The 19394-nt window shown below is 30.6% G+C and overlaps 4 protein-coding genes across 4 annotated transcripts; 3 read left to right on the forward strand and 1 right to left on the reverse strand.

Moving 5' to 3' along the window:
* The first annotated feature begins 4881 nt into the window (after positions 1–4881).
* Positions 4882–7224, forward strand: LOC11408133 (uncharacterized). The gene is made up of 2 exons (XM_003596792.3): positions 4882–5083; positions 6528–7224. Exons 1-2 carry the CDS (start codon positions 4954–4956, stop codon positions 6914–6916), a joined length of 519 nt encoding a protein of 172 aa, XP_003596840.1. The 5' UTR covers positions 4882–4953; the 3' UTR covers positions 6917–7224.
* Positions 7225–10321: 3097 nt separating this feature from the next.
* Positions 10322–12175, forward strand: LOC11417045 (NAC domain-containing protein 90). Its single transcript, XM_003596793.4, has 3 exons — positions 10322–10514; positions 10882–11171; positions 11631–12175. The coding sequence occupies exons 1-3, from the start codon at positions 10358–10360 to the stop codon at positions 11931–11933; spliced, it is 750 nt and encodes a 249-aa protein (XP_003596841.1). The 5' UTR covers positions 10322–10357; the 3' UTR covers positions 11934–12175.
* Positions 12176–13408: 1233 nt separating this feature from the next.
* Positions 13409–15247, forward strand: LOC11417046 (neoxanthin synthase, chloroplastic). Its single transcript, XM_003596794.4, has one exon. It carries the CDS (start codon positions 13510–13512, stop codon positions 15016–15018), a length of 1509 nt encoding a protein of 502 aa, XP_003596842.1. The 5' UTR covers positions 13409–13509; the 3' UTR covers positions 15019–15247.
* A 917-nt stretch (positions 15248–16164) lies between these two features.
* On the reverse strand, positions 16165–17506 carry LOC112419485 (probable CCR4-associated factor 1 homolog 11). The gene has a single exon (XM_024777279.2). It carries the CDS (start codon positions 17347–17349, stop codon positions 16504–16506), a length of 846 nt encoding a protein of 281 aa, XP_024633047.1. The 5' UTR covers positions 17350–17506; the 3' UTR covers positions 16165–16503.
* Between the last annotated feature and the right edge of the window lie 1888 nt (positions 17507–19394).

A 19394-nucleotide genomic window follows, 5' to 3' on the forward strand; every position in this document is an offset into this window, starting at 1 on the left:
TTAATGGATAAATGGGTTTTTTGGGTTTGGTCTAGTTTTACCCGAAACCCATTTATTTTTATGGGTTTTCCATTTTTATAAACATACCCACCCAATAACCAAACCCAATTCATTTTTTTGGATTTGACCAGATTTTCTGGGTTGATCCAACCTATGAACACCCCTTGTATCTAATTCAAGGTTAATTTTACGGGAAACTTTATATTTAATTTACTAACATTTAATCTTATTTTTATAGGGAAACAACTATATGCTCCTCCTACAGCGCATATATACATGTACATGTAAATGAGAAAATTCGGTGGTCACTATTCTTCTAATTCCGCTGTCTCTCTTGTCGCTTTTAAGAAAATAGGAAATTTATTAGGCTAAATTGTATTTTTGTTCCCTTCACTATTTAGGTAGTATCGTTTTGGTCTATTAATAAAAATTTGATTTATTTTGGTTCATTAACTTCTCCCCGTTACACATTTTGGTCCTTTCCGTTAGTTTTAATTAAAAAAACGTTAGATTTTCTTCATTTTCTTCTGAAATTTTTATGGCATTCTTGTTGTTGAAGGTTGATGGAGATCATATGAAAATGAAAAAGAGGAAAAGAAGATGAAGAAAACCTAATGTTTTTGAATTAAAACTAACAGAAATGACTAAAATGTGTAACAGAAAGAAGTTAAAGGATCAAAATAAATTAAATTTTAATTAAAGGATCAAAGCAATACTATCTAAATAGTTAAGGGACCAAAAATATAATTTAGCGAATTTATTATTTCATCAAAAACAAACAAATTTGGAGGACATGTGATTCGTTTCCATCAAATAATTAATTCGATGTACAAGTACTTGTTATCATGATTTTGTAGCAAATGAGTAAGTTTACTACAATTGTGTGGATGCTATGCTTGGTGGTACAAAAGGGAGCCTAATTATAAGCCACCCCCGTTATTGGTAATGGAAATTCTTTCACGTGAAAGAATTCAATTATAATGAAAAATAACTATATACTTGCAACAAAAACGGGTTGCATATTCAATGATCATGTTTGGCATGATGTTGGATCATTCATCCCCACACTTGGTCGCCCTTTTCTGAAAGAGTTAAGATGCATGCTTATTATGATTCAGGCCCGTCCCTAAGTAAGAGCAAGGAGCTCCGTAGAGTCAGGTCTCCAATTTACGAGGCCTCAAATATTTGCAGGGATAAATGTATAATTGTTGGTTGCAAGATAAAAAAAAATAACACTTTTACTTACGATAAATTTTGTCACTATATGTCATTTTTCGTAGTTAAGTGTCTATTTTTTGTACGTAAAAGTCATTTTGAACCAATGTTTATATATTTAATTACAACCTAATTACTTATCATTATAAGTGGTGTTGATTTTTTTTTTTAATTCTTTTTATAAAAAGTTGTCAAGATTACAACTGAATAAATTGTCTGGAACGGCCTTGTTAAGATTTAAGATACCTTATCCTATGAACATAATTCAATTGATAGACATTCGTTTATAAGAGCAACCTACAACGCCTTACTTATTCACACTTAAAAAGTATAATATTCTTGATAAAAAAATATGGTATTTTAACCACTACTCTATTTGAATTAAAATCAAGATAAACTACTATCAAATACCTTATAAAAAGTGTGAACTGCATCTATTTTAATGGACTTTTAGTATCTTTATACTCACAATATATAATAGATCTTTGCTTATAAAAAAATTAATTTAATTCTTAAAATATGGTTGTTATATACTCCCTCCGTCCCAAATTGTATGTCACTTTAGAAAAAATATTTGTCTCAAATTATACGTCGCTTTACAATACCAATGAAACATTAATGTTATTTTTTCTATTATATCCTTAATTATTTATTACTCTTTCTTTTTTCAATTCTTTCATTTATCTTTCCCATATTATTTATTAAGGACAATTTTGTAAAACAACTCATAACATCTCTTTCCCACACAATATTAATTACATTTCTTAATATGTGTGAAATGTCCAAAACATCATACAATTTAGGACGGAGGGAGTACAAAATTTAACAATTTTGATCAATTTAGTTTCAAGTGTCTATTGACTCCACCAAAAAGATTACTACTTTTGACTCAAAATATAATAATATAATTCTCCTATTTTGTGGTCATAAAAATAAGTAAAACCAAAGTAACTCCACTCTATTTAAGCTATATTTATTATTCTCAAAATATTCTTCAATAAAATAAGTTCTCATACAAAATTCAATGAAAAAAATGGTAGTTTAGAAAATGAATTTACTTTTTGGTGAACACTAATGTCATGTCATTTTTTATATTTAATATTATAAATTTAAGTTAATTATTTTCTCCAAAAATAAAAGTTAATTTTAATTTGGTCAAATGCATCTAAAGATCTTTTAAGTTTTTCATTTTTTCCAAAGTCGTCCTTTAAGTTTCAAAAGTCTCAAACAAGTCCTTTTAGTTTTTAAATCGTTTCAAACAAGTCCTATAGTAGATAGCATAGTTGGTAATTGCTTCCTTGAACTCATCTTTGGTACCAAATCTGGCTCATAACACCTACTTAAAATTAGTCATCTTTTTAAGCATGGCAAATGGTGGATAATGCTCTTTGTTGCTATCATCTAAATTATCACCATCATCCTTTAAAATGACTTGTTTGTAACGATTCAAAAACTAAAAAGACTTGTTTGTGACTTTTGAAACTGAAAAGACTTGTTTGAGACTTTTGAAACTTAAAGGACGACTTTGAGAAAAACGAAAAACTTAAAGGACATTTAAATGCATTTGACCTTTAAATTTTAAACTAGTTTTATCTACCCGAACCGGTACTCAACAAAACTCTTGAGTACAAAAGAATTATCATTTTATGACATAATAAAAAAAATAAGATTAAAATATATCAAGCGTAGAGATGAAAATAATTAATTATAAATTTTACATAATAATATTAATAGTAAATTAAAATATATATTTTTTGGAAGAAAAAATAACAGTTTATAATATATTATTTTCTGCAGTATATTATACAACTAATAGATGATTATTAAACATAATTAAAGGTAATGTTAAATTATATCTCTATATATGCATACATATGAGAGATTGATCAATGAGTGGGAGATCAGGGCTATTAGACAAAATTCAAGAACTACAATAAATAAAGATAAAGGTGTAAAACGAATTATAATAGATGATACTCTTCATCATATAAACTAGTTCCAATTTGTCCATATAATTAAGTTTGGATTGATTCAAGTGACATGCAGACTACCTACCTTGTTTAGAGTCCCGTAATGTGAGTGAAAAAATATAGACGATGAATTGGTCCACTCGTGTCTAAACAAGGTCCAATATTGTGACCTTTTAATACCGTGATCATGACTCATGACCTACTACTTACGGTTCATTAATTTCAACAAAGGAATGTGGTACTTCTTTAGTACTTCCATGTAATTTTTTTGTTCTTCCTTTTTGACACCATAACACGTAAATTCCTTGTTAATTAACGCCTCTTATGCATGCATTCTCACTACAAGGATATAGGCTCATTTGAAAGCGACTTTTTCCTACTTTTTATTTAACAAAAGCAAAGTGAACTCATATCATTAATAACATTGTTCAATATAAGTAGGATAAAACTAAAAAATATGGTGACTAATCTAAAATCATGTTGTCCTTAGTTAAAGAATGAGCAACTATGTTCGTTTGTTGTTTAATAAACTTCACCTCGAAGTTGGAATGTAAAGAGAATTGAAAAATAATATGAGAAACAACAACAAAGAACTCGGAATCACCACGACACTTAGACGAGATTGCTTGCCCAAGTGTAGCTGAATCTGACTCAAACACAACCCCTATGTTAACTTTAGATTAAGGCAAAATTATACTATGAGTTCTTAGGTTAATTTTAGATTTCATTTTGGCTTCCTATGTTTTTTTCGTTTCATTTTGATCCCTTAAATTACAAAAGTCGGACAATTTGATTCTTAAGTTTTTTTTTTTTGGTTTCATTTTGGTTAATTAACTTGCAAATATGAGTTACTTTTGATCTTTTAAGTTACAAATTTTTGACACTTTAGTTCTTGCTATCAAAGACCAAAATTTCTTAATATTTGTAGCTTAAGAGACTAAAATAAAACGAAAACAATTTAAAACCAAAGTGTATAACATATATAGCTTAAGAGACCAAAATAAAACAAAACAAAATTAAAGAACCCAAGTAAATCCTATAAATAATTTAAGAGATCAGAGTGTAATTTAGCTAAAATTAAATAACCTATGCTTCATTTGTTATTATTGTCCTAATTTATTTTTCCGTCTGATTTTTTAATGTAAACAAAGTGATAAACACCACCTAAAAACTCACACACATAAAAAAAAATATCCCAAATTTAAATCCGGATAATCATAACTTAATCTCGATATTATCGGTTGAGGTATGTCTTACATACATCTTTGTTTTTTCTTTTTAAATACTAGAGTTTTGTACTTAAAAAAGCCTATGCTAGCTTTTTTGCTTGTAGATAGAAAAAAACATGAAGTTTCATCTTAACATCTACTTTAAGTCTCATTGTTGGACCGGTACTTATTACCACTTTCCATAGAGTCACGGATAATCGTATTTTTGTTTTGAAAAGTACCACTTTTAATTCGTTTCGTACCGACTTTATTCACGTGATGCATCAATATGTGTGGACACCAACGTAAAATTTTTGCTACAATATCTACATGATACAACTATAAAAAATTTATTTAAGTAAATTCTCACATAACTAAACTCTACATGCATGCAAAAACTTAACTATAGTTAAGTGGACACCAACAACTAATAGCAGCTTACATTTAATATGATTTTAAGTCACAAGCTGTCACTATATATAACTACCATCTTCTCTTCAACATTCTCTAACTTAGTTATCTGTCACCTATTGCTATTTCTTGCTTTCACATCGTTCAATATGGCGTTTGTTCATGTTATCACAACACTTCTTTTTGCATTAGCTCTTGCAAGAATTGACCCTTCTGTATGCCAAATGGTAAAGGGCAAAGTTTCTTGCAATGATTGTGCTCAAGACTATGATTTCTCTGGTTTGTCTCAAATCTCATCACATTTTTTTTAATTACTTGATTTCAGATTATATTAATGTTCTGTTTAAAAAATATATTTTAACTAACTCAATTTCCTAGCTTATTAATATATCCTGAGCAATCCTAGGTAAGTATATACTTCATCTGATCATATTTATAAGCAAAAATCAACTTTTTAAATTTATTAAATATCTAATATATTTTGTCTTAATATTGACCAGATACATTAGTCATTCGTTGGAGTACCTAATGACATCAATGATGAAAATTCTGTGCGGTCACAAGTCACAACTGCAATAGTGCGTAATCTATATAATAATAGTATTAAAGGCTTGTGCAAGTAATTTTGTACAATATCAAATATTGCCACATAATTAATTGTACTTCCACCGTTTTACAATACTTGTCGCTTTTGAGGAAATTACACATACTAAGAAATCAAATAATTTTGCTATTTTTAATAAAATTCTTTGTATTTTTCTATAATACCCTTATACCCATTTATTATTTCATTCTATTATTTATCCCTCTACAATAAATAGGTAAGTGTTCTCTCAAAAAAAAAAAAAGGTAAGTGTATTATTGATAAACCAATAATTAACATTGCATTGAAATTTGAAAGTGACGAATAAAGTGAAACAAAATTATTCTCTAAAAGCGACATGTATTGTGAAACGGAGGGAACCGTGATTATAATTAAGCTTTAAAAGATTAGGTAAATTCTTCAAAATAATATCATATAATTCATGGATCAAATTCTTTTCGGTTTCTCAAAGGAATGGAGGACTCTATAATGACATAGAGAGACGAATTAGTGAGACGAATTAGTGAGTTTGATAAGTTTCTTGTTTAATGGGATCCATAAAACTCATTAGTATGTATTTTCTTTCTCAAATGAAATTCTATTTCTTTTAAAAAGAGAGAGGATCTTGATCCATAATTCATATCTATTAGGACAGCCCCAACAATTCTAAAGACCTAAAACGAACTTTTACATATGTTGTTTTACAATTTTAATAAAAAATTCAATTCTTAATATTGTAGATTTTTTTTTTAGAGAAATTCTTAATATTCTAGATAGATATATAGAAAAGTACAAGATATATTATTGTAATGTCTTAGTATTAATCACATTCTTTAATTCAATACTAATTAACATCTTAAACTACTTTAAAAAATGGGACAAAGTTAATATTTTATTGAATAATGTTAGGAATACACTTTCTAACATACACATATTAACATACTCTCTTTTATATGTTGAAATTCATATATTGATCCCACAAAATTATGTGGATCCGATATGAATTTTAATCAATAAAAGAGACTAGAGAATGTGTTGGCATGTGTGTGTTTTAGAGAGTGTGATGCTAGCACTTCTCGTATTTTTTAGCTATAGAACATACATCCACACATTGAATCTACAACTCTACCATGGTTTCAGGAATTAAGGTCTCAATGAAGTGTGAAGGTGTGAAAAACATGGCAATGGCAACTACAGAAAATGATGGCTCCTTCATGGTTGATCTTTCCACAAGCCATGCAAAACTTCCTTATGATAATTGTCATGCAAAACTTCTTGGTGGGCCAAATAACCTTTATGCTTCAAGAAGAAACCAATTCTCCCAAATTGTGAAGGGAAAAGAGGAAAATAGCTACACACTATCCACTCCTCTCAGTTTCTTCACTTCTTGCCCACAAAACAAAGAATGCAAAACTGAGAAAAATGAGTTTGGTTCATCAAAAAGCATCAATTTCCCATTGCCTCCAGAGTGGGGTTTGGCACCAAGTAGTTATTATCTTCCTTTCTTCCCCATCATTGGAATACCATGATCATATGTTCCATTAATTACACTATTATATGGTTTTGTTGTCACACCTGGAAGAATGGAAGGCACAGACCACAGTGGTAAAAAATAATAACGTATGTTTAAGAAGTTTGTTTTGTGAAGGAAGTTCATTTCTTTATTTTATTTAATTTTTTGTTGCCAAGCCAGTTCATTAAATTCTTAGGTTGAAAAGCAGATAAGTATATCTTGCTGTTTTGTCCAGTATTTATGTTGAACTGTTATGATATGTAAAAGCTTTATTCTGAATATGTAATGACTTGAGTTAATCCATATCAACCATATATATCCTAACTAATTTTGTAATGTAATTAAATTTTTATACATGAAGAATCATAGCAAATGAGTCTTCGGTAGAAAAATGGCCACTCTTTGGTCTAGTAGTCTAGTGGTTGAAGCTCGCACATTTTAAATGAGGAGAAATGGGAGTGTCTGAGGTTCAAACCTCGACTCCTGCATATATTATCCAATGTCTCTACCAACAGAGTTGACAACTCTGCTCATTAGGTAACTTGATTTATAATTTGATCTAGTTGCTAACCGTTGGGTCATGAGGGTGTTAGGTTACTTGACACGTCACAACAATGTCTCTTAAGTGACCTGAGCGTTGATACCACATGAGAGGGAACCTCACTAGTTTGGGTAATTAGATGAAGCTAAAAACAACTACGCAAGTAAGATTGAACACCCCATCTTCTTTTAAATTTGGGTCATTTCACTTATTTTTTTGCTCAACTTTAACGCTTCTTCTATCAAATGTGAAACTTTATCTCAAACTTAACACATAAGGTAAATAACAAATTCCAACTCTATCTCGTAAGTTAATCACAAACATTTTTGCTAAAAAAAGTTCATATACAAAATATAAATTTTGGAATTTGATTTGTTTAGACTTAAATTTGAATTTATTGCACCCAACAATCCACATATTCATGCTGATAGCACGTTGATAATTGTTGAGTACCAATTTCAAATAATCCATATTTTAAGATCGTTATTTCATTTTTTAAGAGTAAATTACACTCTCCTTCTCTAAGAGAAGCTTGAATTACACTCCCCTTTTCTTTTATGTTAAAATATAGGCTAAAGTGCACTTTTCCCCCCTTAACTTTCAAAAACTTGCAATTTTGGCCCCCTAAGTACAAAAACTACAATTTTGCCCCCCCAAGAATTAGGCCCTTTGCAATTTTGATCCTTTTGACCAATTTTGACCGGTCAATGCCTACGTGGCATGCCATGTGTGTAATTATTGAATTAAAAAAAATTAAAAAAGCCACATAATCATTTATAAATTAAATAAATTAAAAAGAAATTAAAAAAACTCAAAAAAAAATAAAAAATAAAAGTAAAGGAAAAAGGAAGAGGCGTGACATAACGGTTGGTTTTGGATCGCACATACTGGAAGACAAACATTCTTACATCACTACTCATTCCATAGAATTGGGTTGCTGCAAACTTGAGGGTAAAAGTGTGAAAATGAGTGGATTTGAGAACGAGGTGGAAAAAAAATGGTTAAATATGTTTTTGATCCTTATAAATATACCAACTTTTCGTTTTAGTCTCTCTAAATTTTTCTTTTAACTTTTAATCCCTTTAAATTTTCAATCACTACTTTTGGTCCCTATTTTTAAGTTAATTTTTGTATTTTTTTAATGAAATTGTGCAGAAATGTGTAGAATATTGTAAAAAACATTACCCCAAAAAATTAGAATTTGTTAACAAAACATAATTAATTATGAATTTTTAACCATCAAACGTATAAAAATTCATATTAAATTCATGTTTTGTTAAACAATTCTAATTTTTTTTGGGAGAGTTTCTTATAATATTATGCATTTTTCTGCATAATTTTATTCAAAAATATGTATTCTACATATGAGTTTACTTTAAGAAAGGGACCATAAGTGAAGATGAAAATTTTTTGAGGGACTGAAAGTTGAAGGAAAATTTTAGAGAGAGTAAAATGAAAAGTTGGTATATTTATAGGGACCAAAAACATATTTAACCAAAAAAAAAACAGAGAGGAGGTTAAAGTTTGAGAAACAAACTCAGAAAATGTCACACCCTTCCTTTTTCATTTTCTTTTAATTTTTAATTTTTTCTGATTTTATTTAATTTATAAATGATTATGTGGCTTTTTTAATTTTTTTTAATTCAATAATTACATACGTGGTATGCCACGTAGGCATTGACCAGTCAAAATTGGCCAAAAGGATCAAAATTGCAAAGGAGCTAATTCTTGGGGGGCCGAAATTGTAGTTTCTGTACTTAGGGGACCAAAATTGCAAGTTTTTGAAAGTTAAGGGGGAAAAGTGCACTTTAACCTAAAATATACACTCCTCTCCCTTAAAAAGTGAAATTTATACTCCCCTCCTCAATGAGATGCTTGAATTACAACCCCCTCTCTTTAATAATTAAATATGCACTACATTTAAATCAATTTTAACATAAATATATATTTTTATAATATATACTAATTTTGAACCACCATTTAAAAAATAAATTTGTTTCTTTATAATTTAAATGTCAATGATAATTGAATTTAAATATTTTGTTATTAATTTTATAATTTATAGTACAAAATTCAATTTTAAATAACCATATTTAATCGACTTTAGTAATTTTTCACATATTTTAATTTTATTTTGGGTTGTTTCATATTTTAAAATTGGGTTTAAAACTATATGTTAATGAAAATGTGAATAAAAAATATCAATGTAGTCAAAATTTGATTATATTAAAATAGACCCGCAATACTATTTTTCTTTAAAGTGTGTTAGTTTTTTTTTTTTTTGCTAGATTATTAAATATAAAAGAAAATATTAAAGGACTAAAGCGTAGATTTTAACATAAGAGGGGAGGGAAATGTAATTCAAACTTCTCTCAAGAGAGGGGGGTGAAATATTTTCTAATATATTTTGAATAAGAAAGAAGAAAAATGTATATTTTAACATAAAAGGAGAGTGAAGTGTAATTCAAACATTTTAAAGTGAGAGGAGTGTAATTTATTTATTTATTTCTTTAAAATTAAAATATGCATCAAAATCTCAATCTTTCGATCTCGATCTAACGACCACTATTATGTTAACCAAGTGGATTCCTAGAGTTGGTCAGCAAATCCATAAGATGACATATTAAAAAATGCGATGATGATAATTGATAACCATGATACAAAAGCATGCCTAAAATGAGGGAACACATTTTGGGGGGCAAAACAAAATGACGATTTCTTTCTTCGTAACCGCGTTGAAGTTTCTAACCCATTTCACACGGAGAATCTCTCTTATCACATCTTTAACTAATATAATAATGACATCCACATAGGTCATAAAACTATATATATATATATATATAAGCTTAGCTCATTGGAAATAATTATAATGTACCAACAGTAATTATATATACACAATCAACCACAAACATTAATATGGGGGATTCCCCACCTGGTTTTCGTTTCTACCCAACAGAAGAAGAGCTAGTTGGCTTCTATCTACACAACCAGTTGGAAGGACAAAAGCATGAAGACATAAACAAAATCATACCTCTCATTGATATCAATGGCAAAGAGCCATGGAACCTTCCAAGTACGTAACTCATTCATTTCATTCTTCATGATATATATCACTTTTATAATTTTTATTGTCTCAAAATTATTCTCATTCAAAATATACTTCAATATCTCACAACACTAGAAATATAAAATTAGCTATGAAGAAATTTTTTTCTTTTTTTAGGTTCATTAAATAAGTAATGTATCTGGTTAACAATATAGATCAGATACATCAATTATTCAATGAATCTAGAAAACTAATCTTTTCATATATATGAGACCGAATGTAGTACATGTCTAAGGGTGACACTTTCATTCATGTAAATATTTTCTAAGATATTATAACACATGTCTAAGCTTTTCATATATATGATGACAATGTATATCTTGCTTGTAATCAGCATTTGCAGGGGAGAGATGTCGTGGAGACACGGAACAATGGTTTTTCTTTTCACCAAGACAAGATAGAGAGTTGAGAGGAGGAAGACCAAACAGAACAACATCTTGTGGGTATTGGAAAGCTACGGGTTCTCCTAGCTACGTTTACTCTTCTAACAACAAAGTCATTGGAATAAGGAAAACCATGGTGTTTTACATAGGAAAAGCTCCATCTGGAAGGAAAACCAAATGGAAGATGCATGAATATAAAGCCATTCAACAATCTGACCAATCCAATACAAACCCTCCTAAGGTATATTGGAAAAACTAGAACTCGTTAGTATGATTAGTATTAATACTAATCATGCTAATGAGTTCTTATTTTTCTTCCATTCCTTTTTTTTCCATTCCTTTTTGGATCGTGTTTGAGGTTTGCATTGGTTATGTTTGACCGTGATTCTTAAATAATGTCACATTTTGAAGTGTGATTGAACCGTAAGATATTTATCATAAATTTATAACTTAAAAAGTGATGTGCTACAACAATAAGATTGTGATGTCATATTTCGATTTTTTAGCATGTACAATGCTACTAAATGCGATTAAAGTCATATTGGTCATATTTGACTGCGATTTTATACAATATATAATAAATTTTGACGTGGTCAAAGTTTGATCACGATATAGAACTGTAGTCATAAATTCACATGTTATCATAACCTTAATTTTTTAATTTTTCAATTGATCAATAATTTATTTTGGTGTGTTGTAGCTGCGACACGAATTCAGCTTGTGTCGCGTTTATGTGATATCGGGAAGCTTTAGTTCGTTTGATCGAAGACCATTAGAGAGGCCAATGACGGAGTTACAACATGCTGCTTCAACAAGTACTCAACAAGTGGTGGCAGAGCTCAATGGATCAAACTCGTATGCAACTTCTCGAGGGATAGAGAGAGACCATGATGCTTCTCTTAATATTGGAGGGTCAAGTGGCACAAATTGGAATGATGTACCAAATAATGGGGTTGATGAACCTGAACCTATTTGGGAATGGGAACAACTAAATTGGATCTAACCTTTTAAGTCAAAACATGCATATACCTTGCAAGACCTCTTCTTGTGGATGTGGTTGGTAAACAAAGACCAAGACAATCATCTAAATGTTGGGCATAATTAAATCCTAAACCAGGAATTTGTTTACAATAGAAAAAAGTAATATCTTGTCATTCTTTTAGAAGTAATCACATACTATATTTATGTTTTTTTTTTAAGGAAGACTATATTTTCCTTATGTTATAGTATGAAGTTTTCAAAGGATGATTAATCTTTGTAGAAAACCATAGATTCTGCTCTCCAAAACACATTAATGTTTTGAATATTTCTCCATCTCAAGTGTAATGTCGTTTGTAAAAAGACTATACGGTGATAATAGGCTAGACGTAAAAGAGGCTCATATCTTGGTCTATATTAAGTTTAAATTAGATATTTTTTAGAATAGACGATGTTAAGGCATTTTAGAAGTCTATTTAACTAAATACTGCAATCCGAAAAAAAATATTCAAAACACATGTATATTTCTTTCTTTCTTTGGTGGAAAGGGTAGGCATTTGTCAATAGGTGGTAGGGTGGTCCTTACTAATTTTATCTTGAACAGTTATCGCTTTTCTACATCTCATTTTTTAAAGCTCCAAAAGAATTTATCAAAATACAAAGAAGATTCTTGTGGGGTGGGGGCTTGAAAAATATGTATCTCTTCTAAGCAAGTGGTTGTGTTAGGCAAGATTTCTCAATCCAGAAGGAGCCACATTTGGAAGGCAAGATTCTTTATGGTGGCATGTTCAACACTAGATTTGGACAATTTAGAATCAAATTGGTTTTCCTAGGTGGTGCAAAAAGAGCTTGGAAATGACGTTAATATTTCTTTTTGGAAGGATTGGTGGATCGGAGAGCAACCATTGTATTTATGTTTTCCACAGCTAGTTAATCTATTATCAAATAACGACTTAATGTTGCAGATTCCGGTTATTGGTGGAAAACAAATGCTTTTGGACGTGGAATTGGAACATGCCGAAGTTAATGTTGCTAATGAGATTTATTGATCCAATAGTTGAAATTAGCTTTTACATAGTGCAAGATTCGTCTCACTTGTGCATTATAAAATTAACCTCAAACAATACGTATTGTTCAAAACATTTTTTATAATGTGGGATCAAAGGATATCCAATGGACTATACTCATAGTTGGTGTGACCTTTTTTGTTTCTTATAAACTAACTCTAGTCTCTAGTATAGTATCCCTAAAAAACAAAACTCTCTATTGATCAAATTTTTTCAAGAAGTAAAAATATAGTATAGTAGTGTCGTTAAATGACATCATTAATTAACTTCAGGTTCGTCGTATCTGCAACCAATTTAAGCTTGCGCCAAAATTGTATGACAAAGGAAAAGAATCATTTTGGTGCTCTCAGTTTATGATTCCTTTTTGTCTCCATACACATCTTTTTCATTACCAAACTTCTCTTTACTGTTCTGTTCATTAATATTACCAAAAACAAAATATCACAGTTGTTATAGTCCTCTTTTCCACACAATCATTTCTCCTTCAATCTGACCACAATCACAAAACAAACAAAAAACACCCTTCCGCAAAAGATGGGAACTAGTCTTATGTTAATTTCTCCACCGCCTCCAACAAAAACTCACCAACTCACACCTTCAACATTCCCTTTCCTCAAAACCCATCAAACAATATCACTTCCTTCTTCAAGAAAAACTAATACCATGATCAACAGTACCAAAAAGTTTGGAAATTTCCTTGACTTAAAATCCGAGTATCAACCCGAAGCCTTAGATTTCGATCTTCCATGGCACCACCCTTCTGATCGTTCTCAATTCGACGTGATCATAGTCGGTGCTGGCCCTGCAGGAATTCGCCTTGCGGAACAAGTTTCCCTTTATGGAATCAAGGTTTGTTGTGTTGATCCTAACCCTCTATCTATGTGGCCAAATAACTATGGTGTGTGGTTGGATGAGTTTGAAGGACTTGGGCTAGAAGATTGTTTAGATAAAACATGGCCTATGGCTTCTATTTATATCGATGATAACAAAACAAAGTATTTGGATCGTTGCTATGGAAGGGTTAGTAGGAAGAAACTTAAGGAGAAATTGGTTAAAGGTTGTGTTTTTAACGGAGTTAGATTTTACAAGGCTAAAGTATGGGAGATTAAGCATCATGAGTTTGAGTCTATTGTTGTTTGTGATGATGGAACAAAGTTAAAAGGGAGTTTAGTTGTTGATGCTAGTGGTTTTGGTAGTAATTTTACAGATTATGATAATCATAAGTTGAGAAAGAAAAACTATGGTTGTCAAATTGCTCATGGAGTTTTGGTTGAAGTTGATGGTCACCCTTTTGATTTGGATAAAATGGTTTTGATGGATTGGAGAGATTCCCATTTGGGAAATGAACCTTATTTGAGAGATGGTAATTCAAAGTTTCCAACTTTTTTGTATGCTATGCCATTTAGTTCCAATTTGATTTTTCTTGAAGAAACTTCGCTTGTTAGTCGTCCGGTTTTGTCTTACATGGATGTGAAGAGAAGAATGGTTGCAAGGTTAAGGCATTTGGGAATTAATGTGAAGAGGGTATTGGAAGATGAAAAGTGTTTGATTCCAATGGGAGGACCTTTACCAAGGATATCTCAAAATGTGATGCCATTTGGTGGAAATTCTGGTATAGTTCATCCTTCAACTGGATACATGGTGGCTAGAACAATGGCACTAGCACCTATTGTAGCTGCTTCTATTAACGAGTGTCTTGGCTCTACAAGAATGATAAGAGGGAAAAATCTTTATGCTAATGTTTGGAATAGTATGTGGCCTATTGAGAGAAGATTTGTTAGGGAATGTTACTGTTTTGGAATGGAGACTTTGTTGAAGCTTGATTTGAATGAGACTAGAAGTTTCTTTGATGCATTCTTTGATTTGAAACCTTATTACTGGCAAGGGTTTTTGTCTTCAAAATTGAGTTTAAAGGACTTTGCTTTGTTAAGCTTATCACTCTTTGGACATGCCTCAAATTCATCTAGGTTTGATATTGTCACAAAGTGTCCTGTTCCATTGGCTCAATTGATTGGTAATATTGCTTTAGAATCTATAGGATGATGGAAGGTTTTGAAATACAAATTTATGGTTTGTTCCCGTCATAGCTGAACTTTAAAATTGATCTATTGAATTATCAATAATAATATCATAGTTTACTAGTTGATAATTAGTACATTGAATTGAATTTGTTATTGACATCCACTGCTTGAAATATCTAGCAACCACTAGATATAAGAACATGGTTGGTTTTATAAATTGTTCTGTTGTTATGTATTTTTTTGTTTTTTAACTATCATTTTGTTTTTACTTGTTTTCAAATATTACACGTGAAACAAAAAATTTAGCACAAGATGAACCAAAAATGAGCTGCATAGTATCAGAATTCAACAAGGTACTAACACATGAAATAATTAGCAACATAGGGGAGTGGATTAATAATGGGTGGTCATAGAGGCTATCTTGGAAGCGTAATGCTATTGATTGGGAGGCCTAACTGGTGCAGAATTTGAATACGCTGCTGCTGTCAGCGTCTCCAAGGCAGGACCAGCCTGATACTGGGTCTGGAAACTAGAGTCTACACAGAGATTCAGCTGCAAAAGCTGATGTAGAATGCTGTCAGATTTATATGCAGGCGACGAGTTTAAAGTAGCATATCACCTAATTTGGCGATGTGTCGAAAGTCCAGGTTTTCGTGTGGAAGCTCCTGCAGAAGAGGCTGCAGTCAATGTTGAATTTAATCACAAGAAACATTATGCCTGCGGATCATAATTCATCCTTTGTGTTCTGTTCTGACAATAATTAGAGCGAGGAACATCTATTCTTCGGCTGTCAGTGAAGTTTTGTGGTTTGGTTGGAGTTTTATCAGTGGATTGGAGTGTCAATTGTAACTCATGTAGATCCTGTGGTTCATCTGCTGCAGCATAATGTGTCTTTATGGGGAGTGAAAAACAAAAGGCTCGCTCGGTCTGTTGTTGTGGTGAGCGGTTGTTTGGTCTCTATGGATTGCTAGAAATAATATAATTTTTATGGACAGTATTCCTAATGTGTTCAATCTCTTAGTTGGAAATGAATGTCGTCGAAAATAGGTAGCAGACCGAAAATGACATTCTCTGGCTGGAGTTTATGCTATTTAGAATGTTATAAAAGTTGAACATTGTGTATTGGGGTTGAGTACCTTATGTACTCATATGCATCTTATTTGAATTAGAGCTTCTATTTCAGTTTTTCAATATATTAATTACTTTTCTGATAATGAAAATTAAAATCAAAGCTAAATTTCACCATTGGGTTTTAGGTGCAAAAGTGGAACATCTGAACATGGCATATTCTCATGCACATGTTATTTCGACTTAGAGCTTCTACAAATTACTTGTATCACCTAGGAGGAGCATGCCATTGGTTGGATAATAGGCTTTCACTTTATGTGGCTCTCTATTTCATGATAAGCTTTAGAGAAACTAAAGTAGTAATATAGACATTAAAGTAATAACGTTGATTCCAAAACAAAGAATACCAATATATTTTTACAATTTTCTTTTTCTAATCCTAAACTGTCACTTCTAACCCAAATAACACCCCTGCGTGCATAGTGATTCCATTGTTGACAAAATAAATGTCCTTCATCTTCTTAAAAGCTTGCCATGTCAACAAACTATCTGACGCGGCTTGATGAGAGTTTCCGACCGCCCGGCTGACCTTGAGTTTAGTGGCAACACGTTCCAGACCACCATATAAGTTGCAGAATTTGATCATATACTTCATATCATAGACATTCTGTCCAAATATTTGTGTTAAGATGCTTAAGAATTCCTCCAATCGAGACGGTAAGTAATTCTGAGTCAAAATCTTAACTAGATACCCAAAATCATATGAGCTGTGAAATGTAACCCAAGAAACTCCACTGTTGACTAGTCCAGACTTCAGTCTGAATAATTTAGCAAATTCTAGAGAATCGACACCGTAAATTAAATTACGTTTAAAATCGATGCCTTGACGACGAAGCAATTCGATAGAGTCTGGATTTTGAAGATCACGGTCCACGTCAAAATCTTTGAAATTAAATTCCCAAATATAGCTGTATGCAACATCTCCAGGTAGGTTACCATTTGCATCAGTGAGAGTAAGACCTAGTTGAATCAAGTTGAGATTATCCACGTTAGCCTTCAAGAAACTGTACTGTTCTGATGGATCCATATGGCGGAGGTGATACGGTATATTGGGATCAAAGTTAGGTGCAACGACGACACCAGGAAACTCGGTATCCATTGATACATAGGGAAACATGTGAACGAAATCTCTTATAAGATCAAATTCACGCTCCAGATTTTCAGCCCACACCTGACGAATCTTAATAGGTTTATTTGAAGCATCCTCCTCCTTCACTTTGGTCATGATGATGGAATTTCTTCAACGTAACTCTCGATTTGAACTTCAACAACTCTCAGAGCCGCTTCTCAATAGAGTTATTTTTTTCCTTTCTTTTGCGATTTGATTTTAGGTTATGAGGGTGGGTGGTTTTATATTTATACAAAGAGGAAAGTTGTTACTTGGAAAGTGGGGAAGTGATTGATATCAGTTTATAAATTTTGGATCGGTTATAAGTGATTTGATTTGATTTACTTTTATTCATCAGAATAGTAGGATTTTTGTTTTCTTTTATTTAACTTCTAGAAAAAAAGATTTTATTATATTTTTCCACAAAATAATGATTTGATTTTTTTTTTATGAATGAAAGCTTTTATTTTTACAGAATTTGATTTTCTTAAAGAAAAAAATTGTTTTTTTATTCATACTTAGTATATCATTTTCTTTTTAATTGGTTTAAATATTTGTAAATTTTTAAACCAAGAAATTTGACTCAAGTAGTCAACAAACGCTACTAAAGATGATTTTCTCATGAGATTATGGACTCATAACGAATCCTTATTATACTTTTTTTTATCTTCTGAACAAATTCCGAATTACTAGGGCCCTTATTTCCTCAAAACCAAAGTTTAACACACAAAGGAAACATTTATAATTTTGCATATCTCTTTTATATTAACATAAATATATAGTGAAATATTCTTTAAAAAAATATATAATGAAATATTATAACTAAGAGTCCTTTTCATGGTTAAGGTATGATAGAAATTGATAAGATAGTTGGATAACGATATATGATAAGATCGAAAATTTTAGAAATAATTATATTAGTAATAGATAAATATTCATTGTGTCGAAAAAAAATTAGCTATATTTTTATACTTCGATAACTTTCATATCAATTTTATTTTTTCAATTAAAACATTTTTTTATTTTTTAATTCTAAATTATATTTAATTTTAATTTCTATAAATTACATAAAACAGCATCATTCCATCCTTCCTTAAAAAAAAAAAAAAGCAATATTTCCCCAAATTAGATATAACTTTTGAGTTTACTATTAAATATATTTATTTATTTACATTATTTTATATTTGATAATATTTTATTTTTTATTTTAATTATTATTTTTTATGAATAGAAATATAACTGGGTATCTAGAATTCACACTGCTCACACACATATCAACCATTTACACAAGACTTCGATTATATTTTGAACAATTTTTTACCTTCCAAACTATATTTTATAACAATAAGGAAAAAGATATTTTTTATCATATCATGTTGTTTTAATGGAACTTTAGAATTTCTTGAGGTATAGTTTTATCATTTATTATGATCTTATTTAAGTCGAAAAATTAATTTCTACAGTTGTCATACAACTATCCAATTAAAAAAAGAAAAAAATCAACTCCACTTCACAATAAAAATTTCACTAAGTATAGAAAAATAAGGTCTGGTCACCTTGGATTCTCACACCCCTACCCTCAAACCATCCGCTGGTGTGCAATTTGTTGTATTCAGATTTAAACGCATGGAATCTAAACATAATCAGTGCCAATTTTTCCATAGCAGATGCAAAACTATTCTTAGTATTCCTCTTCGTGCTCGCTGCCTCCAATATACTCGAGTATGGAAACACTCTTTTCATTTTGTATATTGATTGATAAGCGGCAAATTACGTCATATTTTATAGCATTTATCAACTTGTTTTGTAAGTAATTCAATAAAAAAAAAAAAAAAACAATTTTATATAAATATAATTTATATTTGTAAACTATGTCAGAAAGCTATTATGTATGTTTCCCATACCTTTTTATAGGTTTTGGACATGACTACGCCAATATATATCAAAGTAAGACAAGCACATGCGCCAAGATCTAAGTCAAAACATCACAAAGACATCTCCATCAAGAAGATTTTGATTTTTTTCTTGAATATGAAACCTTGAACCTTCATCTTTAAATTTAAATTATGTCTCTTGTCTTATGATAGAGGAGCACCCATTTAAATTATATGGTTTTGTTCAAGTTGGGGAGAGAAAGGAGGCTTACTTGTAAGACAATTAAC

Source organism: Medicago truncatula, chromosome 2 (genome assembly GCF_003473485.1).
Source record: "Medicago truncatula cultivar Jemalong A17 chromosome 2, MtrunA17r5.0-ANR, whole genome shotgun sequence".
NCBI classification, from domain to species: Eukaryota; Viridiplantae; Streptophyta; class Magnoliopsida; order Fabales; family Fabaceae; genus Medicago; species Medicago truncatula.

What these genes read in the sequence shown, in the direction of transcription:
- LOC11408133 (XM_003596792.3), top strand. Translation starts at nt 4,954, where the DNA reads ATGGCGTTTGTTCATGTTATCACAACACTTCTTTTTGCATTAGCTCTT. An exon ending in TCAAGACTATGATTTCTCTG is followed by an intron (nt 5,084 to 6,527) that starts GTTTGTCTCAAA and finishes CCATGGTTTCAG; the next exon opens with GAATTAAGGTCTCAATGAAG.
- LOC11417045 (XM_003596793.4), top strand. Translation starts at nt 10,358, where the DNA reads ATGGGGGATTCCCCACCTGGTTTTCGTTTCTACCCAACAGAAGAAGAG. An exon ending in AGAGCCATGGAACCTTCCAA is followed by an intron (nt 10,515 to 10,881) that starts GTACGTAACTCA and finishes GCTTGTAATCAG; the next exon opens with CATTTGCAGGGGAGAGATGT. An exon ending in CCAATACAAACCCTCCTAAG is followed by an intron (nt 11,172 to 11,630) that starts GTATATTGGAAA and finishes GGTGTGTTGTAG; the next exon opens with CTGCGACACGAATTCAGCTT.
- LOC11417046 (XM_003596794.4), top strand. Translation starts at nt 13,510, where the DNA reads ATGGGAACTAGTCTTATGTTAATTTCTCCACCGCCTCCAACAAAAACT.
- LOC112419485 (XM_024777279.2), bottom strand. Translation starts at nt 17,349, where the DNA reads ATGACCAAAGTGAAGGAGGAGGATGCTTCAAATAAACCTATTAAGATT.